The sequence below is a fragment of the Carcharodon carcharias genome, chromosome 7, assembly GCF_017639515.1.
Source record: "Carcharodon carcharias isolate sCarCar2 chromosome 7, sCarCar2.pri, whole genome shotgun sequence".
In the NCBI taxonomy this organism is placed as follows: Eukaryota; Metazoa; Chordata; class Chondrichthyes; order Lamniformes; family Lamnidae; genus Carcharodon; species Carcharodon carcharias.
This window is the reverse complement of record NC_054473.1, coordinates 189523338-189547851: the sequence shown is the minus strand read 5'-3', so window position 1 is coordinate 189547851 and position 24514 is coordinate 189523338. Positions and strand designations below refer to the sequence as shown.

At 48.5% G+C, this 24514-nt stretch overlaps 1 protein-coding gene across 1 annotated transcript in view; it reads right to left on the bottom strand.

Moving 5' to 3' along the window:
- The window catches only part of slc7a10a (solute carrier family 7 member 10a), a 164721-nt gene extending 144184 nt beyond the window's left edge, over positions 1-20537 (bottom strand). The window contains exon 1 of the mRNA XM_041191715.1: positions 20438-20537. Coding sequence (XP_041047649.1) covers positions 20438-20537 — 100 coding nt within the window. The remainder of the gene's footprint in view (positions 1-20437) is intronic.
- Positions 20538-24514: the final 3977 nt, after the last annotated feature.

Here is a 24514-nt window from a genome sequence, read left to right as displayed (position 1 = left end):
TGTTTTCTGTCCTTAAGCTTTTATCCAAGTTGACACTGACCCTCCTATTCCATGAGCTTTAATTTTGTTAACCTGACTTTTATGCGGTACCTTGTCAAACACTTAAAATCTCGATGGACACCGTCCACTGCATTTCCTTCATCAATCTTCTCTGTCCCTTCATCAAAAACTTAAATTTGATTAGTCAAGTACAATCTGCCTTTTACACCTCCAGACTGGTTCTCCTAATTAACTCAAAACTCTCCGACTCTAAGTTACCAGTTGTCAGCCCAATGCTGTGTTATCCTCTGACACAGAAGGTAACATTCGCGCCACTCAAATTTTATTTAACCCTTCACAGGATGTGAGCTTCCCTGGCTGGGCCAGCATTCATTACCCATCCCTAATTGCCCTTGAGAAGGTGGTGGTGAGCTGCCTTCTTGAACCGCTGCAGTCCATGTGGTGTAGGTACACCCACAGTGCTGTTAGGGAGGGAGTTCCAGGATTTTGACCCAGTGACAGTGAAGGAATGGTGATATATTTCCAAGTCAGGATGGTGAGTGACTTGGAGGGGAACTTACAGGTGGTGGTGTTCCCATACACCTGCATCTTGTAGGTGGTACACACTGCTGCCAATGTTCATCAGTGGTGGTGGGAGTGAATGTTTGTGGATGTGGTGGCAATCAAGCGGGCTGCTTTGTCCTGGATGGTATCAAGCTTCTCGAGTGTTGTGGGAGCTGCACTCATCCAGGCAAGTGGAGAGTATTCCATCACACTCCTGACTTGTGCCTTGTAGATGGTGGACAGACTTTGGGTAGCCTCTGACCTACTCTTGTAGCCATAGTATTTTTATGGCTGGTGCAGTTCAGTTCTAGTCAATGGTAACCCCCAGGATGTTGATAGTGGGGGATTCAGTTATGGTAATGCCATTGAATGTCAAAGGGTGATTCTCTTTCGTTGGATATGATCATTGTCTGACACTTGTGTGGCGTGAATGTTACTTGCCACTTGTCAGCCCAAGCCTGGATATTGTCCAGGTCTTGTTGCATTTGGACGTGGACTGCTTCAGTATCTGAGGAGTTGCGAATGGTGCTGAACTTTGTGCAATCATCAGTGAACATCCCCACTTCTGACCTTATGATGGAAGGAAGGTCATTGATGAAGCAGCTGAAGATGGTTGGGCTGAGGACACTACCCTGAGGAACTCCTGCAGTGATGTCCTGGAGCTGAGCTGACGGACCTCCAACAACCACAACCATCTTCCTTTGTGCTAGGTATGACTCCAACCAGCGGAGAGTTTTCCACCTGATTCCCATTCACTCCAGTTTTGCAAGGGCTCCTTGATGCCCTCAAATGCTGCCTTGATGTCAAGGGCAGTCACTCTCACCTCACCTCGGGAGTTCAGCTCTTTTAATAACCTAGTTAATGGCCTTACCTGGCCTTTTAATTCTCAACGTGTGTTATTTTATGCCTGAGCTGGTTGGACATGTGCCCGTCCACCAAGGTAAACATTTTGCCCATGGTAAATGGTTATTTTTCAGACTGGAGGATGATAGACGTTGGTGTTCCCCAAGCATTAATTCTTAGGAGCACCGACTTAATGTACCAGTTCTAAAGGTCTAGATTTTCATGGAGTTGTGGATCCTCCATGGCTTATCCAAAATGGCTCGGGGAACCTGAATCCGCAACTCCTCCCCCATTTCCGATGGATCGTATTTTTGTTGGTAGGGGAAGGGGGGCAGGACTTGACTCACACATGGGGCAAACCTGTACTCAGCAACACCATGTGAGCTCATTGATGAGTTCAAACAGATCTCATTTTTGCTGGACCGAGGGCCTTATCCCACTGTGTGTGATATACGATGTTTTTAGAGTAGACATACGTCAAGGGTGGAAAATGCCTGTCAAGCTGTGAAGTTATTTGAATCCCCTGCACTTCCAATTTTGAAAAAAAAAGAATAGCCTGTCTGTGTCTGAGTTGAGAAAATATCTGTGCTTACAGATTCAATAGATGTTTGTTGACACAACCCTAAGAGCTATCATTATAGCATTCCTACAGTGTGATTGTTTCAACAACCTATCATTATCACAGTGGGGGCTGTAAATTCACAGTGTGATTGACAGTTCCAAGAAATTATGGAAAGATTAGCTGTCTTTGATCTGGCGTTATGAATACAAATGTTTTTTTTATATAAGGGATTAAGTACTTGAGGAGATTTAAATGTATTAAATGGGCTTTTATGAATAAGAGTTCTTTTATATTGTGAAGTCTATAATAGCTACCTCCAATCTGTATCCCAGGGTAGCAGACCCATACTCAACTTGCACCCATTCCCCCCAGAATGAAGATCTCACCTTTTGGGACACTTTTTCCAAAGGCAGGTGTGGCAAGCTGGAAAATTTCCTGACTCTGCATCCCTGGTTCAGGAGTGAATATCCAGGCCTAACAATGTGGAGGGACAGAGGGAGCTGAGGGTTCCAGGCCTAACAATGTGGAGGGACAGAGGGAGCTGGGGGTTCCAGGCCTAACAATGTGGAGGGACAGGGGGAGCTGGGGGTTCCAGGCCTAACAATGTGGAGGGACAGAGGAGCTGGGGGTTCATGTGATTCCATCTTTGAAGGTGGCAGGACATATTGAGAGAGGGTTACAAAGCATATGGGAACTTGGCTTCACCAATAGAGACATTGAGCACAAAAGCAGGGAAGTTATGCTGAACTTTTAGAAAGCTCTGGTTAGGCCACAACAAGAGTATTTCATCCAGTTCCAGTCACCACACTTTAGGAAGGATGTGAGGGCCGTTGAGAGGGGGTTGAGGAGATTTACCAGAATGGTTCCGGGGATGAGGGATTTTAACTACAAGGTTAGGTTGGAGAAGCTGGGGTTGTTCTCCTTGGAGAAAAGGAGATTGAGGGGAGATTTGAAGTAGGTGGACAAGATGATGACAGGTTTTGATAAGGTAGACAAAGAAAAACTGTTCCCATTGGATGATGCTACAAGGTTTTGGGCAGGAGATGCAGGGGGGGTGTGAGGAAGAACTTTTTATGCAGCGAGTGGAAATGACCTGGAACTCTCTGCCTATGGGGGCGGTGCAATTGGAGATGATGAATAATTTCGAAAGGAAATTGGATGGGCACTTGAAGGAAATAAACTCACAGGTTTACCAGGATACAGTGGACTGACTGGATTGCTGTACAGAGGGCCAGTATGGACTCAGTGGGCTGAATGACCTCCTTTTCCGTCATAAATGACTTATTGAGTCATATGCTACTTCTCTCTCCTGGTTTAATTATTTAACCCTTTTATTTTTCCATTTCATTGGAGTGTTTAAAGCACAATTTCTGACAGTTACTCTAGTCTTCTGTTTGTTTTTGAACTATTATTTATTCTATCCTTTCAATCTAGGCCCTCCCCTCATCCCGCACTTACTAGTTTAAAGTCTTTGTGACCACCCTATTTATCCTTTCCGCTGGAATCCTGGTCCAGTCCAGTTCAGGTGGAGCCTATCCCAAAGGTACCATTCCCTCCTGTCCCAGTATTGTCAATGTGCCATGAAATGGATCTCCAATTTCTATACCACTCCTTCAGTCATACATTCACCTCTCTAACCTGCTAATTCCTATTCCAATTTGCATTTGGCTCAGGTAATAATCCATGGATTATAACCCATCAGATCCTATTCTTGAATTTAGCTCTTTGTCCTCGGCGCACTATAAATAACCCCTTTTGCCCACTCTTCCCAATGTTGTTTGTGTCAACAGGAATCACAATCTCCCAATATCTTTTCAAGCCAGTTCGAGCTGTCACCTGGCACCAGGTAGGCAACAAACCATGTGGGACTCTCAATCCTACTTACAAAGGATGCTATCCATCCCCTAATCATTAAGTCCCGGACTACAACGTTACACTTCAATCCGACCCCCCCCCCCACCCCCTGCACCCCATCCACTGGTCCTCAGGAACCTTCTCCTCTTCCTCCTCCCTCTTTGGTCAGCCTCCTGTTCCAAGGTGCCATTCTGGCTATCTCTCTGCCAGTCTTCATCCTTACTGTCATCAGTCACAGGTACACAGGAGCAGTTTCTGTGGATGCTCGTTCACTACCTCACCTGGGTTTTCCTTACTCAGTACATGACCAATCATTCTGTTTACAGCCACGCTCTGGGTCATGAGACCCCTGGATGTGGGTCTTGTGCTGGGACCAGAAGGGAAATCTGAAGATTTGGGAGTGGGTTGGTGGGCTGGAGGTGTATAAGCAGCAGAAGTGACTACCTGGCAGTAGCAGGTAGCCGGTGAGTGCCCGTTAAGTTGGGGCCAGAGTGGAGATTCTGGCGGACAGGTCCCACTCTGCAGGTGAAGCCCAGCAGGTCCTTACAGGTTGTCTCCCCACCCCCCCATCCCCCCACCCCCCAGGAGGTGCTCGCGAGGCCTCCTTTATATCCCTCCCTCCCTGGAGCTGCTCCTGTCAGCCAGGCAATCCCATGAGCGGGTTTCCCCCTCCAGTATGATGTCCTGACTGCGTGGCTATAAGTAATTTTAATAATTTCATGTATCTTCTGGAGGAGCCTCATGTTGTCATGCCTGCCGCAGAGTGCCTACCTTTCCAGGACATTGCTAGGCCTCCTTCCATTGGACCATCTGGGTGCGTGTTCCACCCATCATCTGTAATTGGTACAGCCAAGCAGCCGGGCATCACCAGTGGACTCAGGTTCTACTTTCAGTCTGGACCTCAGTAAATCTCAGGTCACTGAGATTTCACGCAGCCCATGTGCCTCAGCAAATACTCTTTACTGTCCTTAAACCTTCACGACACACACAAGCAACACGTATTAACCCAGCTCCTTGCTCTCAGTAACCAAAACTAATTCAGCTGTTCACTTCCAGCTGATTGTCTTAATTGCAACTGACAGGCTGTTTCTCTTAACTAACTTGCAGTTTCTTTAAAGCTTTTAAAGTTCTATGTTAACTTGAGTAAGTTTAACTAAATTTCAGTTTGAGATCTACTCACCCACTTCTAACAGAGGTTTCTAATTATACCAAAATTTCTAACTTTTACACTTTGTACATGGTGCATTCTATTTATAACCATTCTATTTAAGCAGTCATTTATATCAGAGTTATCAGTTTTCTAGGGACCCACATTGCTCCTGCCCACCCATTCATTACAAATGATAAATGTTCATGCACCATTGGAGGCTGTTAATTAAATCTGGCTTGTTGCTCATTACAACACCTAATATGGCTTCCTGTCTTGGTGCTTCTAGAACTTTTTTGCTGTTGCAAAAATATACTTTATTCATAAGTCTTCAACAACATTTCAAACCATTTCAAAATCACCATCACAAAAATACAATCAGGTTCAACTTTTACAACATGAATCACAAGGTGTATCAGTACAAACAATGAATATTACAATCATTGGCAGACATTCATTTTGATCTGTACATCCCGAGGGGTCTATACAGTTCCCAGTCCCTCGGTACACTATGGCAGAAAGGTCTTAGACAGTGACCTTGCCCCATTGAGCCTTTGCGGCGGCTGCCCCAAGCTTTAGTGCGCCCCTCAGCATGTAGTCCTGGACCTTGGAATGTGCCAGTCTGCAACACTCAGTCGGGGACAACTCTTTGCGCTGGAAAACCAACAAGTTACGGGCAGACCAAAGAGCGTCTTTTACCGAGTTGATGATCCTCCAGCTGCAGTTGATGTTTGTCTCGGTGTGTGTCCCTGGGAACAGCCCGTAGAGCACAGAGTCCATAATTCAGAAACTATCCTGAAAACACTTGAGAAATACATTTGCTTTCTGACATATGCCAGTCTCCATATCCACCTTATATGAAAGTCAGAACCCCTCATTAAAGTCATGCTACCTTTACGACATGCTTGTCCAATTGCTGCATTTATACATTCTGCCACTTCACTGCTGCTAATCGGGGTCAAAACAACACCCCCATCAAAGTCTTAAATCCTTTGCTATTTTTTAAATTCCAGCAAATGTTTCTCTCAGTCTAGCCTATCAAATCACCTTAATAACCACAATTAGTTCACTCTTTAACCTTCTGAATTCAGTTGGATACAAATCATCTCCATATTTTAATCCTTTCACTCCTGTTCATTTTTCAGGGGTCACACTGTGGTTTGTACACGAGCCCTGTTCCTGAGGGATTGTGTGGTTACAATTATTAGGTATTTGGCTTCGGTCCAGTGGATGTCACTCTCGCCTGAATCAGCAGATAATGGGTTTAAGCCCCACTCAAGAGACTTGAGCTTAACACCTAGAATGACACAGCCAGTGAAGAACTCAGGGAGCACTGTACTGTCAGAGTGTCAGTATTGAGGGAGCACTGTACTGTCAGAGGGTCAGTACTAAGAGAGTGCTGTACTGTCAGAGGGTCAGTACTGAGGGAGTGCTGTACTGTCAGAGGGTCAGTACTGAGGGAGCACTGTACTGTCAGAGGGTCAGTATTGAGGGAGCACTGTACTGTCAGAGGGTCAGTACTAAGAGAGTGCTGTACTGTCAGAGGGTCAGTACTGAGGGAGCACTGTACTGTCAGAGGGTCAGTATTGAGAGGGCACTGTATTGTCAGAGGGTCAGTACTGAGGGAGTGCTGTACTGTCAGAGGGTCAGTACTGAGGGAGTGCTGCACTGTCAGAGGGTCAGTACTGAGGGAGTGCTGCACTGTCAGAGGGTCAGTACTGAGGGAGTGCTGCACTGTCAGAGGGTCAGTACTGAGGGAGTGCTGCACTGTCAGAGGGTCAGTACTGAGGGAGTGCTGCACTGTCAGAGGGTCAGTACTGAGGGAGTGCTGCACTGTCAGAGGGTCAGTACTGAGGGAGTGCTGCACTGTCAGAGGTTCAGTACTGAGGGAGTGCTGCACTGTCAGAGGGTCAGTACTGAGGGAGTGCTGCAATTCAGAGAGTCAGTACTGAGGGACTGCTGCACTGTCAGAAGGTCAGTACTGAGGGAGTGCTGCACCGTCAGAGGGTCAGTACTGAGGGAGCCCCGTACTGTCAGTGGGTCAGTATTGAGGGAGTGCTGCACTGTGAGAGTGTCAGTATTGAGGGAGTGCCGCACTGTCAGAGGGTCAGTACTGAGGGAGTGCTGCACTGTCAGAGGGTCAGTACTGAGGGAGTGCTGCACTGTCAGAGGGTCAGTACTGAGGGAGTGCTGCACTGTCAGAGGGTCAGTACTGAGGGAGTGCTGCACTGTCAGAGGGTCAGTATTGAGGGAGTGCTGCACTGTCAGAGGGTCAGTACTGAGGGAGTGCTGCACTGTCAGAGGGTCAGTATTGAGGGAGCACTGTACTGTCAGAGGGTCAGTGCTGAGGGAGTGCTGCACTGTCAGAGGGTCAGTACTGAGGAAGTGCTGCGCTGTCAGAGGGTCAGTACTGAGGGAGTGCTGCACTGTCAGAGGGTCAGTACTGAGGGAGTGCTGCACTGTCAGAGGGTCAGTACTGAGGGAGTGCTGCACTGTCAGAGGGTCAGTATTGAGGGAGTGCTGCACTGTCAGAGGGTCAGTACTGAGGGAGTGCTGCACTGTCAGAGGGTCAGTATTGAGGGAGCACTGTACTGTCAGAGGGTCAGTGCTGAAGGAGTGCCGCACTGTCAGAGGGTCAGTACTGAGGGAGTGCTGTACTGTCAGAGGGTCAGTACTGAGGGAGTGCTGCACTGTCAGATGGTCAGTACTGAGCGAGTGCTGCACTGTCAGAGGTTCAGTACTGAGGGAGTGCTGCACTGTCAGAGGGTCAGTACTGAGGGAGTGCTGCACTGTCAGAGGGTCAGTACTGAGGGAGTGCTGCGCTGTCAGAGGGTCAGTACTGAGGGAGTGCTGCACTGTCAGAGGGTCAGTGAGGGAGAGCTGCACTGTTGAAGGGTCAGTGAGGGAGAGCTGCACTGTTAGTGGGTCAGTACTGAGGGAGTGCTGCACTGTCAGAGGGTCAGTACTGAGGGAGTGCTGCACTGTCAGAGGGTCAGTATTGAGGGAGTGCTGCACTGTCAGAGGGTCAGTTCTGAGGGAGCACTGTATTGTCAGAGGGTCAGTACTGAGGGAATGCTGCACTGTCAGAGGGTCAGTTCTGAGGGAGCACTGTACTGTCAGAGGGTCAGTACTGAGGGAGTGCTGCACTGTCAGAGGGTCAGTACTGAGGGAGTGCTGCAATTCAGAGAGTCAGTACTGAGGGAGTACTGCACTGTCAGAGGGTCAGTACTGAGGGAGTGCTGCACTGTCAGAGGGTCAGTACTGAGGGAGTGCTGCACTGTCAGAGGGTCAGTATTGAGGGAGCACTGTACTGTCAGAGGGTCAGTGCTGAAGGAGTGCCGCACTGTCAGAGGGTCAGTACTGAGGGAGTGCTGTACTGTCAGAGGGTCAGTACTGAGGGAGTGCTGCACTGTCAGATGGTCAGTACTGAGCGAGTGCTGCACTGTCAGAGGTTCAGTACTGAGGGAGTGCTGCACTGTCAGAGGGTCAGTACTGAGGGAGTGCTGCACTGTCAGAGGGTCAGTACTGAGGGAGTGCTGCGCTGTCAGAGGGTCAGTACTGAGGGAGTGCTGCACTGTCAGAGGGTCAGTATTAAGGGAGTGCTGCACTGTCAGAGGGTCAGTACTGAGGGAGTGCTGCACTGTCAGAGGGTCAGTACTGAGGGAGTGCTGCACTGTCAGAGGGTCAGTATTGAGGGAGTGCTGCACTGTCAGAGGGTCAGTTCTGAGGGAGTGCTGCACTGTCAGAGGGTCAGTTCTGAGGGAGTGCTGCACTGTCAGAGGGTCAGTACTGAGGGAGCCCCGTACTGTCAGTGGGTCGGTATTGCGGGAGTGCTGCAATTCAGAGAGTCAGTATTGAGGGAGTGCTGCACTGTCAGAGGGTCAGTGAGGGAGTGCTGCACTGTTGAAGGGTCAGTGAGGGAGAGCTGCACTGTTAGTGGGTCAGTACTGAGGGAGTGCTGCATTGTTGGAGGGGCAGTACTGAGTGATTGCTGCACTGTCAGAGGGTCAGTGAGGGAGAGCTGCACTGTAAGTGGGTCAGCATGAGGGAGTGCTGCATTGTTGGAGGGGCAGTACTGAGGGACTGCTGCACTGTCAGAGGGTCAGTACTGAGGGAGTGCTGCACTGTCAGAGGGTCAGTACTGAGGGAGCCCCGTACTGTCAGTGGGTCAGTACTGAGGGAGTGCTGCAATTCAGAGAGTCAGTACTGAGGTAGTGCTGCACTGTTGAAGGGTCAGTGAGGGAGAGCTGCACTGTCAGAGTGTCAGTACTGAGGGAGTGCTGCACTGTCAGTGGGTCAGTATTGAGGGAGTGCTGCACTGTCAGAGGGTCAGTGAGGGAGAGCTGCACTGTTAGTGGGTCAGTACTGAGGGAGTGCTGCACTGTCAGAGGGTCAGTACTGAGGGAGTGCTGCACTGTCAGAGGGTCAGTACTGAGGGAGTGCTGCACTGTCAGAGGGTCAGTACTGAGGGAGTGCTGCACTGTCAGAGGGTCAGTACTGAGGGAGCCCCGTACTGTCAGTGGGTCGGTATTGCGGGAGTGCTGCAATTCAGAGAGTCAGTACTGAGGGAGTGCTGCACTGTTGAAGGGTCAGTGAGGGAGAGCTGCACTGTCAAAGTGTCAGTATTGAGGGAGTGCCGCACTGTCAGAGGGTCAGTACTGAGGGAGTGCTGCACTGTCAGAGGGTCAGTGCTGAGGGAGTGCTGCACTGTCAGTGGGTCAGTACTGAGGGAGTGCTGCACTGTCAGAGGGTCAGTATTGAGGGAGCACTGTACTGTCAGAGGGTCAGTGCTGAAGGAGTGCCGCACTGTCAGAGGGTCAGTACTGAGGGAGTGCTGTACTGTCAGAGGGTCAGTACTGAGGGAGTGCTGCACTGTCAGATGGTCAGTACTGAGCGAGTGCTGCACTGTCAGAGGTTCAGTACTGAGGGAGTGCTGCACTGTCAGAGGGTCAGTACTGAGGGATTTCTGCACTGCTGGAGGGTCAGTACTGAGTGTTTGCTGCACTGTCAGAGGGAAAGTGCTGACAGAGCGCTGCACTGTCAGAGGGTCAGTACTGAGGGAGTGCTGCGCTGTCAGAGGGTCAGTACTGAGGGAGTGCTGCACTGTCAGAGGGTCAGTATTAAGGGAGTGCTGCACTGTCAGAGGGTCAGTACTGAGGGAGTGCTGCACTGTCAGAGGGTCAGTACTGAGGGAGTGCTGCACTGTCAGAGGGTCAGTATTGAGGGAGTGCTGCACTGTCAGAGGGTCAGTTCTGAGGGAGTGCTGCACTGTCAGAGGGTCAGTTCTGAGGGAGTGCTGCACTGTCAGAGGGTCAGTACTGAGGGAGCCCCGTACTGTCAGTGGGTCGGTATTGCGGGAGTGCTGCAATTCAGAGAGTCAGTATTGAGGGAGTGCTGCACTGTCAGAGGGTCAGTGAGGGAGTGCTGCACTGTTGAAGGGTCAGTGAGGGAGAGCTGCACTGTTAGTGGGTCAGTACTGAGGGAGTGCTGCATTGTTGGAGGGGCAGTACTGAGTGATTGCTGCACTGTCAGAGGGTCAGTGAGGGAGAGCTGCACTGTAAGTGGGTCAGCATGAGGGAGTGCTGCATTGTTGGAGGGGCAGTACTGAGGGACTGCTGCACTGTCAGAGGGTCAGTACTGAGGGAGTGCTGCACTGTCAGAGGGTCAGTACTGAGGGAGTGCTGCACTGTCAGAGGGTCAGTACTGAGGGAGCCCCGTACTGTCAGTGGGTCAGTACTGAGGGAGTGCTGCAATTCAGAGAGTCAGTACTGAGGTAGTGCTGCACTGTCAGTGGGTCAGTATTGAGGGAGTGCTGCACTGTCAGAGGGTCAGTGAGGGAGAGCTGCACTGTTAGTGGGTCAGTACTGAGGGAGTGCTGCACTGTCAGAGGGTCAGTACTGAGGGAGCCCCGTACTGTCAGTGGGTCGGTATTGCGGGAGTGCTGCAATTCAGAGAGTCAGTACTGAGGGAGTGCTGCACTGTTGAAGGGTCAGTGAGGGAGAGCTGCACTGTCAAAGTGTCAGTATTGAGGGAGTGCCGCACTGTCAGAGGGTCAGTACTGAGGGAGTGCTGCACTGTCAGAGGGTCAGTGCTGAGGGAGTGCTGCACTGTCAGTGGGTCAGTACTGAGGGAGTGCTGCACTGTCAGAGGGTTAGTACTGAGGGAGTGCTGCACTGTCAGTGGGTCAGTATTGAGGGATTGCTGCACTGTCAGAGGGTCAGTGAGGGAGAGCTGCACTGTTAGTGGGTCAGTACTGAGGGAGTGCTGCACTGTCAGAGGGTCAGTACTGAGGGAGTGCTGCACTGTCAGTGGGTCAGTATTGAGGGAGTGCTGCACTGTTGAAGGGTCAGTGAGGGAGAGCTGCACTGTTAGTGGGTCAGTTCTGAGGGAGTGCTGCATTGTTGGAGGGGCAGTACTGAGTGATTGCTGCACTGTCAGAGGGTCAGTGAGGGAGAGCTGCACTGTTAGTGGGTCAGCATGAGGGAGTGCTGCATTGTTGGAGGGGCAGTACTGAGGGAGTGCTGCACTGTCAGAGGGTCAGTACTGAGGGAGCCCCGTACTGTCAGTGGGTCAGTACTGAGGGAGTGCTGCAATTCAGAGAGTCAGTACTGAGGTAGTGCTGCACTGTTGAAGGGTCAGTGAGGGAGAGCTGCACTGTCAGAGTGTCAGTACTTAGGGAGTGCTGCACTGTCAGTGGGTCAGTATTGAGGGAGTGCTGCACTGTCAGAGGGTCAGTGAGGGAGAGCTGCACTGTTAGTGGGTCAGTACTGAGGGAGTGCTGCATTGTTGGAGGGTCAGTACTGAGGGAGTGCTGCACTGTCAGAGGGTCAGTACTGAGGGAGTGCTGCACTGTCAGAGGGTCAGTACTGAGGGAGTGCTGCACTGTCAGTGGGTCAGTATTGAGGGAGTGCTGCACTGTTGAAGGGTCAGTGAGGGAGAGCTGCACTGTCAGTGGGTCAGCATGAGGGAGTGCTGCACTGTCAGAGGGTCAGTACTGAGGGAGAGCTGCACTGTCAGTGGGTCAGCATGAGGGAGTGCTGCACTGTCAGAGGGTCAGTACTGAGGGAGTGCTGCACTGTCAGTGGGTCAGTACTGAGGGAGTGCTGCACTGTCAGAGGGTCAGTGAGGGAGAGCTGCACTGTCAGTGGGTCAGCATGAGGGAGTGCTGCATTGTTGGAGGGGCAGTACTGAGGGAGTGCTGCACTGTCAGAGGGGCAGTATTGAGGTCTGTTTTTGTGATGTTGACTGAGAAATATATATTGGCCGGGATACCGGGGAGAATTCTCATTTTCTTCTTCTTTTGCAACCTCTTTGTCCCAGAAATAGTTAACAATGAGTTAACAAAGTGCGGGTCCTATAAAAAGTGAGTCTGAGGAATTAATTTTGGAAAATAAGGAGAAGATGAATTGAACAGGTATTTTTCATCGGTTTTTAGTAAAGAGGATACAAGTAGCATCCCAGAAATAGCTGTCAGTCAGGAAATGGAAGTGAGGGAGGAAGTCAAGACAATTACAATCACCAGGGAAATGGTACTGAGCTAATTGTTGGAGCTGTGGGCTGACATGTCCCCAGGTCCTGATAGACTTCATCCTAGGATCTGGCAATTTTAGCATTTATTGCTAAAGGAATAGTGTATAAAAATAGGGAAGTGTTGCTGCAACTGTACAAGGCATTGGTGAGGCTGCACCTGGAGGACTGTGCACAGTTTTAGTCCCCTTACTTGAGGAAGGATGTGTTTGCACTGGAGGTGGTTCAGAGGAGGTTCACTAGATTGATTCCAGAGATGTGGGGCTTGTCTTGTGAGGAGAGATTGAGCAGTTTAGGCCTATACTCACTAGAGTTTAGAAGGATGAGTGGAGATCTCATTGAGGTATATAAGATGCTAAAGGGGACAGACAAAGTAGACGTGGAGCGGATGTTTCCCCTTGTGGGACATTCTAGAATGAGAGGCCATAGTTTTAGGTTAAGGGGTGGTAGATTTAAATCAGAGATGAGGAGGAATTACTTTTCTCAAAAGGTCATGAATCTGTGGAATTCACTACCTCAGAGTGCAGTGGATGTCGGGACGCTGAATAAATTTAAGGAGGAGATAGACAGATTTTTAATTTGTAACGGGTTGAAAGGTCATGGGGAGAGAGCGGGAGATTGGAGTTGAGGCTGAGTTGAGATCAGCCATGATTGTATTGAATGGCGGGGCAGGCTCGAGGGGCTGAATGGCCGACTCCTGCTCCTAGTTCTTATGTTGTTAAAGATGTGGCTGCTGAGATAGTTGATGCTTCATTTTAATTTTCCAAAATTCTCTAGATTCATGGAAGGTGCCATCAGATTTGAAAATAGCAAATGTAACTCCTTTATTCAACAAGGGAGGGAGACAGAAATCGGCAAACTACAGGCCAGTTAGCTTAACATCTGTCATAGGGAAAATGTTAGATGTTATTATTAAAGACATTGTAGCGGGGCACTTAGATAAATTCAAGGTCATCAGGTAGAGGCAACATGGTTTTGTGAGAGGGAAATCGTATTTAACCAATTTACTGGAGTTCTTTAAAGAAATAACACATGTTGTGGATGAAGGGGAACCAATGGCTGTTTTTTTAAAATTTATTCATGGGGATGTGGGCATCTCTGGCTAGGCCAGCATTTATTGCCCATCCCTAATTGCCCTTGTTCAGAGGGCATTTAAGAGTCAACCACATTGCTGGACTGTACCTAGATTTTCCAGAAGGCATTTGACAAAGTGCCTCGTTAAAGGTTATTGCAGAAAATAAAAGCTCATGGTGTAGGGGGTAACATATTAGCATGGATAGAGGATTGGCTGGCTAACAGGAGGCAGAGAGTTGGCATAAATGGGTCCTTTTCTGGTTGGCAGGATGTGACGAGTGGTGTGTCACAGGGATCTGTGCTGGGGCCTCAACTTTGTACAATTTATATCAATACTTGGATGAAGGGACCGAATGTATGGTTGCTAAATTTGTTGATGACACAAAGATAGGTAGGAAAATAAGTTGTGAAGAGGACATAAGGAGACTACAAAAGGATACAGAGAGGTTAAGTGAGTGGGCAAAGATCTGGCAAATGGAGTATAATGTGGAAAATGAGAAAATATCAATTGTGGCAGGAAGAATAAGAGAAGTATATTAGCTAAATGGTGAGAGTTCGCAGAGTTCTCAGATTCAGAGGGACCTGGGTGTCCTAGTGCATGAATCATGAAAGGTTAGTCTGCAGGTACAGCAGGTAATTAGGAAAAATAATAGAATGTTATTGTTTATTGGGAGGGGGAATTGATTACAAAAGTGGGGAGGCATTGGTGAGACCAGATCTGGGGTACTGTGTATAGTATTGATTGGTCTCCTTATTTAAGGAAGGGTGTAAATACATTGGAAGCAGTTCAGACAAGGTTTACCAGACTAATAGCAGGAATGGGCGGGCTGTTTTATGAGGGAAGGTTGGACAGACTGGACTTGTATCCACTGGAATTTAGAAGTGTAAGAATCTTCTAGGAACAATTATTTGGGCTAAAATTAGTAGTCACATGGAAAAATATGGGTTGATTAAGAAGAGCCAGCATGGATTTCTAAAGGGGAAATTGTGCTTAACTAACTTGTTAGAGTTTTTTAACAGAGAGGGTTGATGAGGCTGATGCTGTTGATGTGGTGTACATGGACTTTCAAAAGGCATTCAATACAATGCCACACAACATACTTGTGAGAAAAGCTATTGGTTATGCAATTAAAGGCCCAGTAGCAACATGGATACAAAATTGGCTGAGGGTAATAGTCAATGGATATTTTTCGGGCTGGAGGAAGGTGCAGTTCCCCAGGGGTCAGCATTGGGACCCTTGCTTTTCCGATATATATTCATGATCTAAATCTAGGTGTATAGGGGACACTTTCAAAGTTTGTGGATGATATAAAACTCGGAAACATTGTAAACTGTGAGGAGGACAGTGTAGAACTTCAAGAGGACATAGACCAGTTGGTGGAGTAGGCAGATAGGTGGCAGATGAAGTTCAATGTGGAGAAGTGTGAGATGATGCATTTTGGTAGGAAGATTGTGGACAGACGATATAAAATAAGGGTGCAATTCTAAAGGGGATGCAGGAGCAGAGGGACCTCGGTGTATATGTACATAGATCATTGAAGGTGGCAGGATAGGTGGAGAGGGCAGTTAATAAAGCACGCATTATCCTGGGCTTAATAGAGGCTAGGAATCCTGCAATAAGTAACTCACCTCCTGACTCCCCAAAGCCTGCCCACCATCTACAAGGCACAAGTCAGGTGTGTGATGGAATACTCTCCACTTGCCTGGATGCGTGCAGCTCCAACAACACTGAAGAAGCTTGACACTGTCCAGGACAAAGCCGCCTGCTTGATTGGTACCCCATCCACAAACATTCACTTCCTCCACCACCGAGGCACAGTAGCAGCAGTGTGTACCATCTACAAGATGCACTGCAGGAATTCACCAAGCCTCTTTCAACTGCATCTTCCAAACCCATGACCGCTACCATCTAGAAGGACAAGGGTAGCAGATAGACGGGAACACCATCACCTGGAGGTTCCCCTCCCAGTCACTGACCATCCTGACTTGGAAATATATCGCCATTCCTTCACTGTTAAGGGGTCAAAATCCTGGAACTCCCTTCCTAACAGCACTGTGGGTGTACCTACACCACATGGACTGCAGCAGTTCAAGAAGGCAGCTCACCACCACCTTCTCAAGGGCAACTAGGGATGGGCAATAAATGCTGGCCCAGCCAGCAACACCCACATGCTGTGAGTGAATAAAATATTTTTTTAAAAGCGTAGAGTACAAGAGCAGGGAGGTTATGCTGAATTTATACAAGGGACTAATTAGACCTCAGCTGGAGTATTGTGTACAGTTCTGGGCATCACACTATAGGAAGGATGTGAACACATTGGAGAGAGTGCAGAAGAGGTTTACAAGAATGGTTCCAGGGATGAGACACTTCAGTTATGAAGATAAATTGGAGAAGTTGGAACTGTTCTCCTTAGAGAGGAGAAGGCTAGGGGAGGATTGATATAGGTGTTCAAAATGATGAGGGGGCTGGACAGTGTAGATAGGGAGAAGCTGCTCTCATTCATAAAAAGATCAAGAATGAGAGGGCACAGATTTAAAAAAACAAATGTGATGTGAGAAAAAACTTTTTCACGCAGCGAGTGGTTCGGGTCTGGAATGCACTGCCTGTTGTGGTGGAGGCAGGTTCAATTGAGGCATTCAACAGGGCATTAGGTGATTATATGAATAGAAACAATGTAAAAGTGTACGGGGAAAAGGCAGGGCAATGGCACTAGGTCATAATGCTCATTTAGAGAGCCGGTGCAGACGTGATGGGCCGAATGGCCTCCCTCTGCATTGTAACAATTCTGTGATTCAGTGAAAAGACGCTGAGGGGTCTTGACAGGGTGGATGTGAAGAGGATGTTTCCCCTTGTGGGAGAATCTAGAACTAAGGGTCACTGTTTACAAATAAGGGGTCGCTCATTTAAGACAGAGATGAGGGGACATTTTTTTTTCTCTGAGGGTTGAGAGTCTTTGGAACTCTCTTCCTCAAAAGGCGGTGGAAGCAAAGTCTGAATATTTTTATGGCAGAGCTAGATAGGTTCTTGATAAACAAGGGAGTGAAAGATTATCAGGGGTATTATCATGGAGGGTTGTGGACTGGGTGCAGGTCAATGGGACAAGCGGAATAATATTTCGGCACAGACTAGAAGGGCCAATGGCCTGTTTTCTGTGCTGTCGTGTTCTATGGTTCTATGGTTCTATGGGTAGGGAGGAATGGGTGGGGTTGAGGTTGTAATTAGATCATGACCTTATTGAATGGCAGAGCAGGCTCAAAGGGATGAGTGGCTTATTCCTGTTCCAAATTCATATGCTCGTATGTAACAGAGAGTCATTGGCATCTTTAAGCATACCCAAGGTGGCAAACAGGCCCTGGTTTAATGCCTCATCTGAAAGACAGCATCACTGACAGTGCAGCACTCCCTCATTACTGACCCTCTGACAGTGCAGCACTCCCTCAGTACTGACCGTCTGACAGTGCAGCACTCCCTCATTACTGACCCTCTGACAGTGCAGCACTCCCTCAGTACTGACCCTCTGACAGTGCAGCACTCCCTCAGTACTGACCCTCTGACAGTGCAGCACTCCCTCAGTACTGACTCTCTGACAGTGCAGCACTCCCACAGCACTGACCCTCTGACAGTGCAGCACTCCCTCAGTACTGACCCTCTGACAGTGCAGCACTCCCACAGCACTGACCCTCTGACAGTGCAGCACTCCCTCAGTACTGACTCTCTGACAGTGCAGCACTCCCACAGCACTGACCCTTTGACAGTGCAGCACTCCCTCAGTACTGACTCTCTGACAGTGCAGCACTCCCACAGTACTGACTCTCTGACAGTGCAGCACTCCCTCAGTACTGACTCTCTGACAGTGCAGCACTCCCACAGCACTGACCCTTTGACAGTGCAGCACTCCCTCAGTACTGACCCTCTGACAGTGCAGCACTCCCACAGCACTGACCCTTTGACAGTGCAGCACTCCCTCAGTACTGACTCTCTGACAGTGCAGCACTCCCTCAGTACTGACTCTCTGACAGTGCAGCACTCCCTCAGTACTGACTCTCTGACAGTGCAGCACTCCCTCCGTACTGACCCTCTGACAGTGCAGCAATACCTCAGTACTGACCCTCTGACAGTGCAGCACTCCCTCAGTACTGACCCTCTGACAGTGCAGCACTCCCTCAGTACTGTCCCTCTGACCGTGCAGCACTCCCTCAGTACTGACCCTCTGACAGTGCGGCACTCCCTCAGTACTGACCCTCTGACAGTGCAGCACTCCCTCAGTACTGACTCTCTGACAGTGCAGCACTCCCACAGCACTGACCCTCCAATACTGTGGCACTGATAGGGCAGATGGAGCTTTGGTTTAGCATCTCAACTGAGGGTATCTGCTGTCTCAAAAGGGTCAGAGTTACCCACAGAGCTACGGCTAAGACAACAATGTAATGACTGTCCCTTTGTCTCTGGAGTAATTCTGATTGGCTTAGTCTGTTGTAAACATTGTCCAGAGAGGCTGCAGATTTTGCCCAGTTCCTACGTGATACAGGGGGAGGCGGTGTTGTAGTGGTATTGTCACTGACTAGTAATCCAGAGACCCAGCATAATGTCCTGCAGACCTGGATTCGAATCCCACCAGGACAGATGGTGAAATTTGAATTCAATAAAAATCTGATGCCCACCATGAAACCATTGTTGTAAAAACCCATCTGGTTCATCAATGTCCTTTAGGGAAGGAAATCTGCCATCCTTACTTACATGTGACTCCAGACCCACAGCAATGTGGTTGAGCCTTAACTGCCCTCTGAACAAGGGCAATTAGGGAAGGGCAATAAATGCTGGCCTAGCCAGTGACACCCACATCCCATGAATGAATAAAAAAAACATGATAGTGGCCCACGCAGTGTCTGCTACTGTGAACAGTAATCTTCTTAACTTATCACCTGCACAGAACCGAAAAGCTATAACAACATGTTGCACCTGTCCTGGGAGTGTTTGAAGGGGACAGTGTAGAGGCAGCTTTACTCTGTATCTAACCCCGTGCTGTACCTGTCCTGGGAGTGTTTGATGGGGACAGTGCAGGGGAAGATTTACTCTGTATCTAACCCCGTGCTGTACCTGCCCTGTGGATGTTTGATGGGAACAGTGAAAAGGGAGCTATACGCTGTATGTAACCCTGTGTTGTACCTGTCCAAGGCTTGTTTGACGGGAACAGCATAGAGGGGGCTTTACTCTGTATCTAACCCTGTGCTATACCTGTCCTGGGAGTGTTTGATGGGGACAGTGTAGAGGGAACATTTCTCTGTATCTAACCCCGTGCTGTACCTGCCCTGGGAGTGTTTGATGGGGACAGTGTAGAGGGAGCTTTACTCTGTATCTAACCCTGTGCTGTACCTGTCCTGGGAGTGTTTGATGGGGACAGTGTAGAGGGAGATTTATTCTGTATCTAACCCCGTGCTGTACCTGTCCTGGGAATGTTTGATGGGCTCAGCGTAGAGGGAACTTTACTCTGTATCTAATCCCGTGCTGTACCTGTCCTGGGAGTGTTTGATGGGGACGGTGTAGAGGGCGCTTTACTCTGTATCTAACCCTGTGCTGTACCTGTCCTGGGAGTGTTTGATGGGGACAGTGTAGAGGGAACTTTACTCTGTATCTAACCCCGTGCTGTACCTGTCCTGGGAGTGTTTGATGGGGACAGTGTAGAGGGAGATTTACTCTGTATCTAACCCCGTGCTGTACCTGCCCTGGGAGTGTTTGATGGGGACAGTGTAGAGGGAGTTTTACTCTGTATCTAACCCCGTGCTGTACCTGTCCTGGGAGTGTTTGATGGGGACAGTGTAGAGGGAGCTTTACTCTGTATCTAACCCCGTGCTGTACCTGTCCTGGGAGTGTTTGATGATGTTTCTGGGTGCAGTGAGCACGCTAACTCTTCCAGTCATTGTTGTGGGGTTGGTTTGATTGCCGATCCTGAGCTGGATTGATGTGAATTGTGAGTCTGGGAATATCCTGCAACTGCCCCCCTGATGGTCAGTCAAACAGGAGCTGAGTTTAAAAACTCTCCCTGTGTAGTTGCCATGACAATGGGATTTGCGGCTCTCCATCTGGGTAATTGATTTCCTTCTCCTGCTCACAGTTCCTGCAGAAGGGATCTTTCATGACAGCTTGGGAATATTCCGGGGCTGGATCTGGGATGCTGGCTCTTGGGAATGTTACTCTGCTCTAAGTGCTGTGTTTGGAAAGTTGCCCTGTTTCGGGTGAATGAGTGATTTGTTTCAAGCCTCCTTTCTGTTCCAGTGAACAATCTGAGCAAATGGGAGAGCAGCGAAGTGGGCAAGTGCTCACACATATGAATGAATCTGAGCGTGTGTTCTGAGCTAGTCTGTGAGGCTTATGTCACCTTGAGAATCACACAGGGGAGTAGCTTTACCCCAGATTTTCAGGTGGGAAACCCTTGGGGATCAGATGGATATAACACTCGCCCAGTGTTGGATGCTGCTGGTGAACAAAAGCAGGCAGTGTGAAGTCAACATTACTCACCGCCCCCCCACCGTACTATCAGCTTGCTCACCGCTTACCATCGCCTCCGTTTAGCTGGGGGCTGGGGGGGTGGTGGGTTAAAATCCACTGGATCCCAGCTCCCTCCCTATTGATTCAAGTCAATTTTTCCTCACAGTGTGACTTACGGTTAAGGTTATCCACATCTACCTCATCCTGACCCTTCTCAGAAAAGATTAAAAACGTATTCAGGTTTAAAGCGGTGAATCTTGTAGAAATGTTCCGAACGAAAACTATTCATTCAGCACTTGGGAAAGCAATAGTTTGTTTAACAGCCCAAGGGGAGAGTTCCCCACACTCTCTCTCGCTCTCTCTCTCTTTCTCTCTCTCTCTCGGATCTCCAGTAACTTACCCACAATAATAGCACAGGCGCTGGTCAGACCAATCTCCTTTTTCAATGCCACTCGATCAGGGATATCCCCCGGCTGCGGCGGCCCTTTCTTTGCTGGCATTGCTGCTCCGTTTTGCTGCTGATTTTCTGGCTGCTCCTGGTTTACCCGTCTCCAGTCATCAGTCACCGAGACGAACAACTTCTGCCAAACTAGTTGGGGATGAAGATTCGCTCCCCCATCAGCCCCGTGGAGAACAGCAGATGGAGAATTTTTAAAGCAAACAGTTTACTGTACAAAAAGGAAAGGTTTGCAGCTAAATTGGTGTGTCGTAGATTTTACATTTTAGTTTGTAGAAGCTAAAACAGAATTTGACTCCAGTTCCCCCCTCCCCCCAGGCAGCTTTATAAAGGATTTAACAGCTCCTCTCAGTAAAACAAAAAACCTTTCAAAGTTAGTCACCTGACTCCAACTGATTCTCTTCAAATGGATGCGTCAGTTTGTCATTCCTTCCCACATACCAGAGAGAACCTAATGCAGAGAATCTCAATTAGAGTGATGTTGTTACCATCGATAATGTCTGTGCCTTTAGGAACATAGGACAATTAGGAACAGGAGGAGGCCATTCAGCCCTTTGAACATGCCCTGCCGTTCGGCGAGATCACAGCCTATCTGTATCTTAACCAAATATGCTTGCCTGACATCCGTATCCCTGGATAATCTTACTAAAGGAGCAGATAGAGACTCGATAGAGGAGCAGATATGCAGGCAAGTTGCAGAGAAGTGTAAAAACAATAGGGTAATAATAGTAGGGGATTTCAACTTCCCCAATATTAACTGGGATAGTCTTAGTATGAAAGGCTTAGAGGGGGCAGAATTCTTAAAGTGCATCCAGGAGAGTTTTTTGAGCCAGCACGTAGAAAGTCCAACAAGAGAAGGGGCTGGTAGTGGACCTAATCTTAGGGAATGAAGCTGGGCAAGTGGTAGTTATGTCAGTGGGGGAGCATTTCAGGGATAGTGACCATAACTCTGTAAGAATTAAGGTAATTTTGGAAAAGGACGAAGATGGACTGGAAATAAAGGTCCTGAATTGGGGGGAAGGCCGATTTCAATATGATGAGACAGGATCTGGCCAAAGTGGACTGGGTACAGCTGCTTGTAGGAAAGTCTACATCAGACCAGTGGGAGTCATTCAAAAAGGAAATAGTGAGAGTTCAGGGCCAACATGTTCCCGTTAAGGTGAAGGGTGGGACCAACAAGTCCAGGGAACCCAGGATGTCGAGGGATGTAGAGGATTGGATGAGGAAAAGAACAGGAGTCTTATGGAAGATAGAGAGGGCTGAAAACAGTGGACGCCCTAGAGGATTATAGAAAGTGTAGGGGGGAACTTAAAGTAACTAGGAGAGTGAAGAGGGGCCATGAAAAAACACAGGTGGACAAGATAAAGGAAAATCCCAAAGCATTTTATAAATTTATTCAGGGCAAGAGGATAACCAGGGAAAGAGTAGGGCCCATTAGGGACCAAAGTGACAATCTGTACGTGGAGCTGGAGGACGTAGGTGAGGTTTTAAATGATTACTTTTCACTGTGTTCACTATGGAGAAGGACAATGTAGGTGTGGAAATCAGGGAGGGGAACTGTGATATACTTGAACAAATTAACATTGAAAGGGAGGAGGTTTTAGCTGGCTTAAAAGTGGATAAATCCCCAGGTGCAGATGAGATGTATCCCAGGCTGCTGTGTGAGGCAAGGGAGGAGGTTGCAGGGGCTCTGACACTAATTTTCAAATCCTCTCTGGCCACAGGAGAGGTGCCAGAGGACTGCAGGACAGTGAATGTGGTACCATTATTCAAGAAGGGTAGTAGGGATAAACCAGGTAATTACAGGCCAGTGAGTCTAACATCAGGTGGGGAAACTATTGGAAAAAATTCTGAGGGACAGGATTAATCTCCACTTGGAGAGGCAGGAATTAATCAGGGATAGTCAGCATGGTATTGTCAGAGGGAGATCATGTCTTTCAAATTTGATTGAATTTTTCGAGGAGGTGAGTAGTTGTGTAGATGAGTTTAGTGCAGTTGATGTAGTCTACATGGACTTCAGTAAGGCTTTTGACAAGGTCCTGCATGGGAGAATGGTCAAGAAGGTAAGAGCCCATGGGATCCAGGGCAATTTGGCAAATTGGATCCAAAATAGTCTTAGTGACAGGAGGCAGAGGGTGATGGTCGAAGGTTGTTTTTGTGATTGGAAGCCTGTGATGAGTTCTGTACCACAGGGATCAGTGCTGGGACCCTTGCTGTTTGTAGTGTACATTAATGATTTAGACGTGGATATAGGAGGTATGATCAGTAAGTTCTCAGATGACACGAAAATTGGTGGTGTCATAAATAGTGAGAGCCTTAGATTACAGGATGGTATAGATGGGCTGGTAAAATGGGCAGAGCAGTGGCAAATGAAATTTAATCCTGGGAAGTGTGAGGTGATGCATTTTGGGAGGACTAACATGACAAGGGAGTACACAATGAATGGTAGGACCCTAGGAAGTACAGAGGATCAGAGAGACCTTGGTGTATGTACCATAGACCCCTGAAGGCAGCAGCACAGGTAGATAAGGTGGTTAAGAAGGCACATGGGATACTTGCCTTTATTAGCCGAAGTATAGACTATAAGAGCAGGGAGGTTATGTTGGAGCTGTGTAAATCGCTAGTTCGGCCACATCTGGAGTACTGTGTGCAGTTCTGGGGGGCCATACTATAGGAAGGATGTGATTGCACTGCAGAGGGTGCAGAGGAGATTCACCAGTATGTTGCCTGGGCTGGAGCGTTTCAGCTATGAAGAGAGACTGAATAGGCTAGTGTTGTTTTCCTTAGAGCAGAGAAGGCTGAGGGGGGACCTGATAGAGGTATACAAAATTATGAGGGGTGTAGATAAGGTAGATAGGAAGAAACCTATCCCCTTAGTGGAGGTGTCAATAACCAGGGAGCATAGATTTAAGGTAAGGGGCAGGAGGTTTAGAGGGGATTTGAGGAACACACACAGTGCTGTTAGGGAAGGAGTTCCAGGATTTTGACCCAGCGCCAGTGAAGGAATGGCGAGATATTTCCAATTCAGGATGGTGAGTGACTTGGAGGGGAACTTCCAGATGGTGGTGTTCCCATCTATCTGCTGCCCTTGTCCTTCTAGATGGTAGTGGTTGTGGGTTTGGAAGGTGCTGTCTAAGGAGCCTTGGTGAGTTCCTGCAGTGCATCTTGTAGATGGTGCACACACTGCTGCTACTGTGCGTCAGTGGTGGAGGGAGTGAATGTTTGTGGATGTGGTGCCAATCAAGTGGGCTGCTTTGTCCTGGATGGTGTCAAGCTTCTTGAGTGTTGTGTGAGCTGCACTCATCCAGGTAAGTGGAGAGTATTCCATCACACTCCTGACTTGTGCCTTGTCAATGGTGGACATGTTTTGGGGAGTCAGGAGGTGAGTTACTCATCACACGATTCCTAGCCTCTGACCTGCTCTTGTAGCCACAGTATTTATATGGCTGGTCCAGTTCAGTTTCTGGTCAATAGTAACCCCCCACCCAGGATGTTGATAGTGGGGAATTCAGGGATGATAATGCCATTGGACATCAAGGGGCAGTGGTTGGATTGTCTCTTGTTGGAGATGGTCATTGCCTGACACTTGTGTGACATGGACGTTACTTGCCACTTGTCAGCCCAAGTCTGGATATTGTCCAGGTCTTGCTGCATTTGGACATGGACTGCTTCAGTATCTGAGGAGTCGTGAATGGTGCTGAACATTGTGCAATCATCAGTGAAAATCCCCACTTCTCTCCTTATGATGGAAGGAAGGTCATTGATGAAGCAGCTGAAGATGGTTGGGTCGAGGACACTACCCTGAGGAACTCCTGCAGTGATGTCCTGGAGCTGAGGTGACTGACCTCCAACAACCACAACCATCTTCCTTTGTGCTAAGTATGACTCTAACCAGCGGAGAGTTTTCCCCGATTCCCATTGACTCCAGTTTTGCTCGGGCTCCTTGATGCCCTCAAATGCTGCCTTGATGTCAAGGGCAGTCACTCTCACCTCATCTCGGGAGTTCAGCTCTTTTGTCCA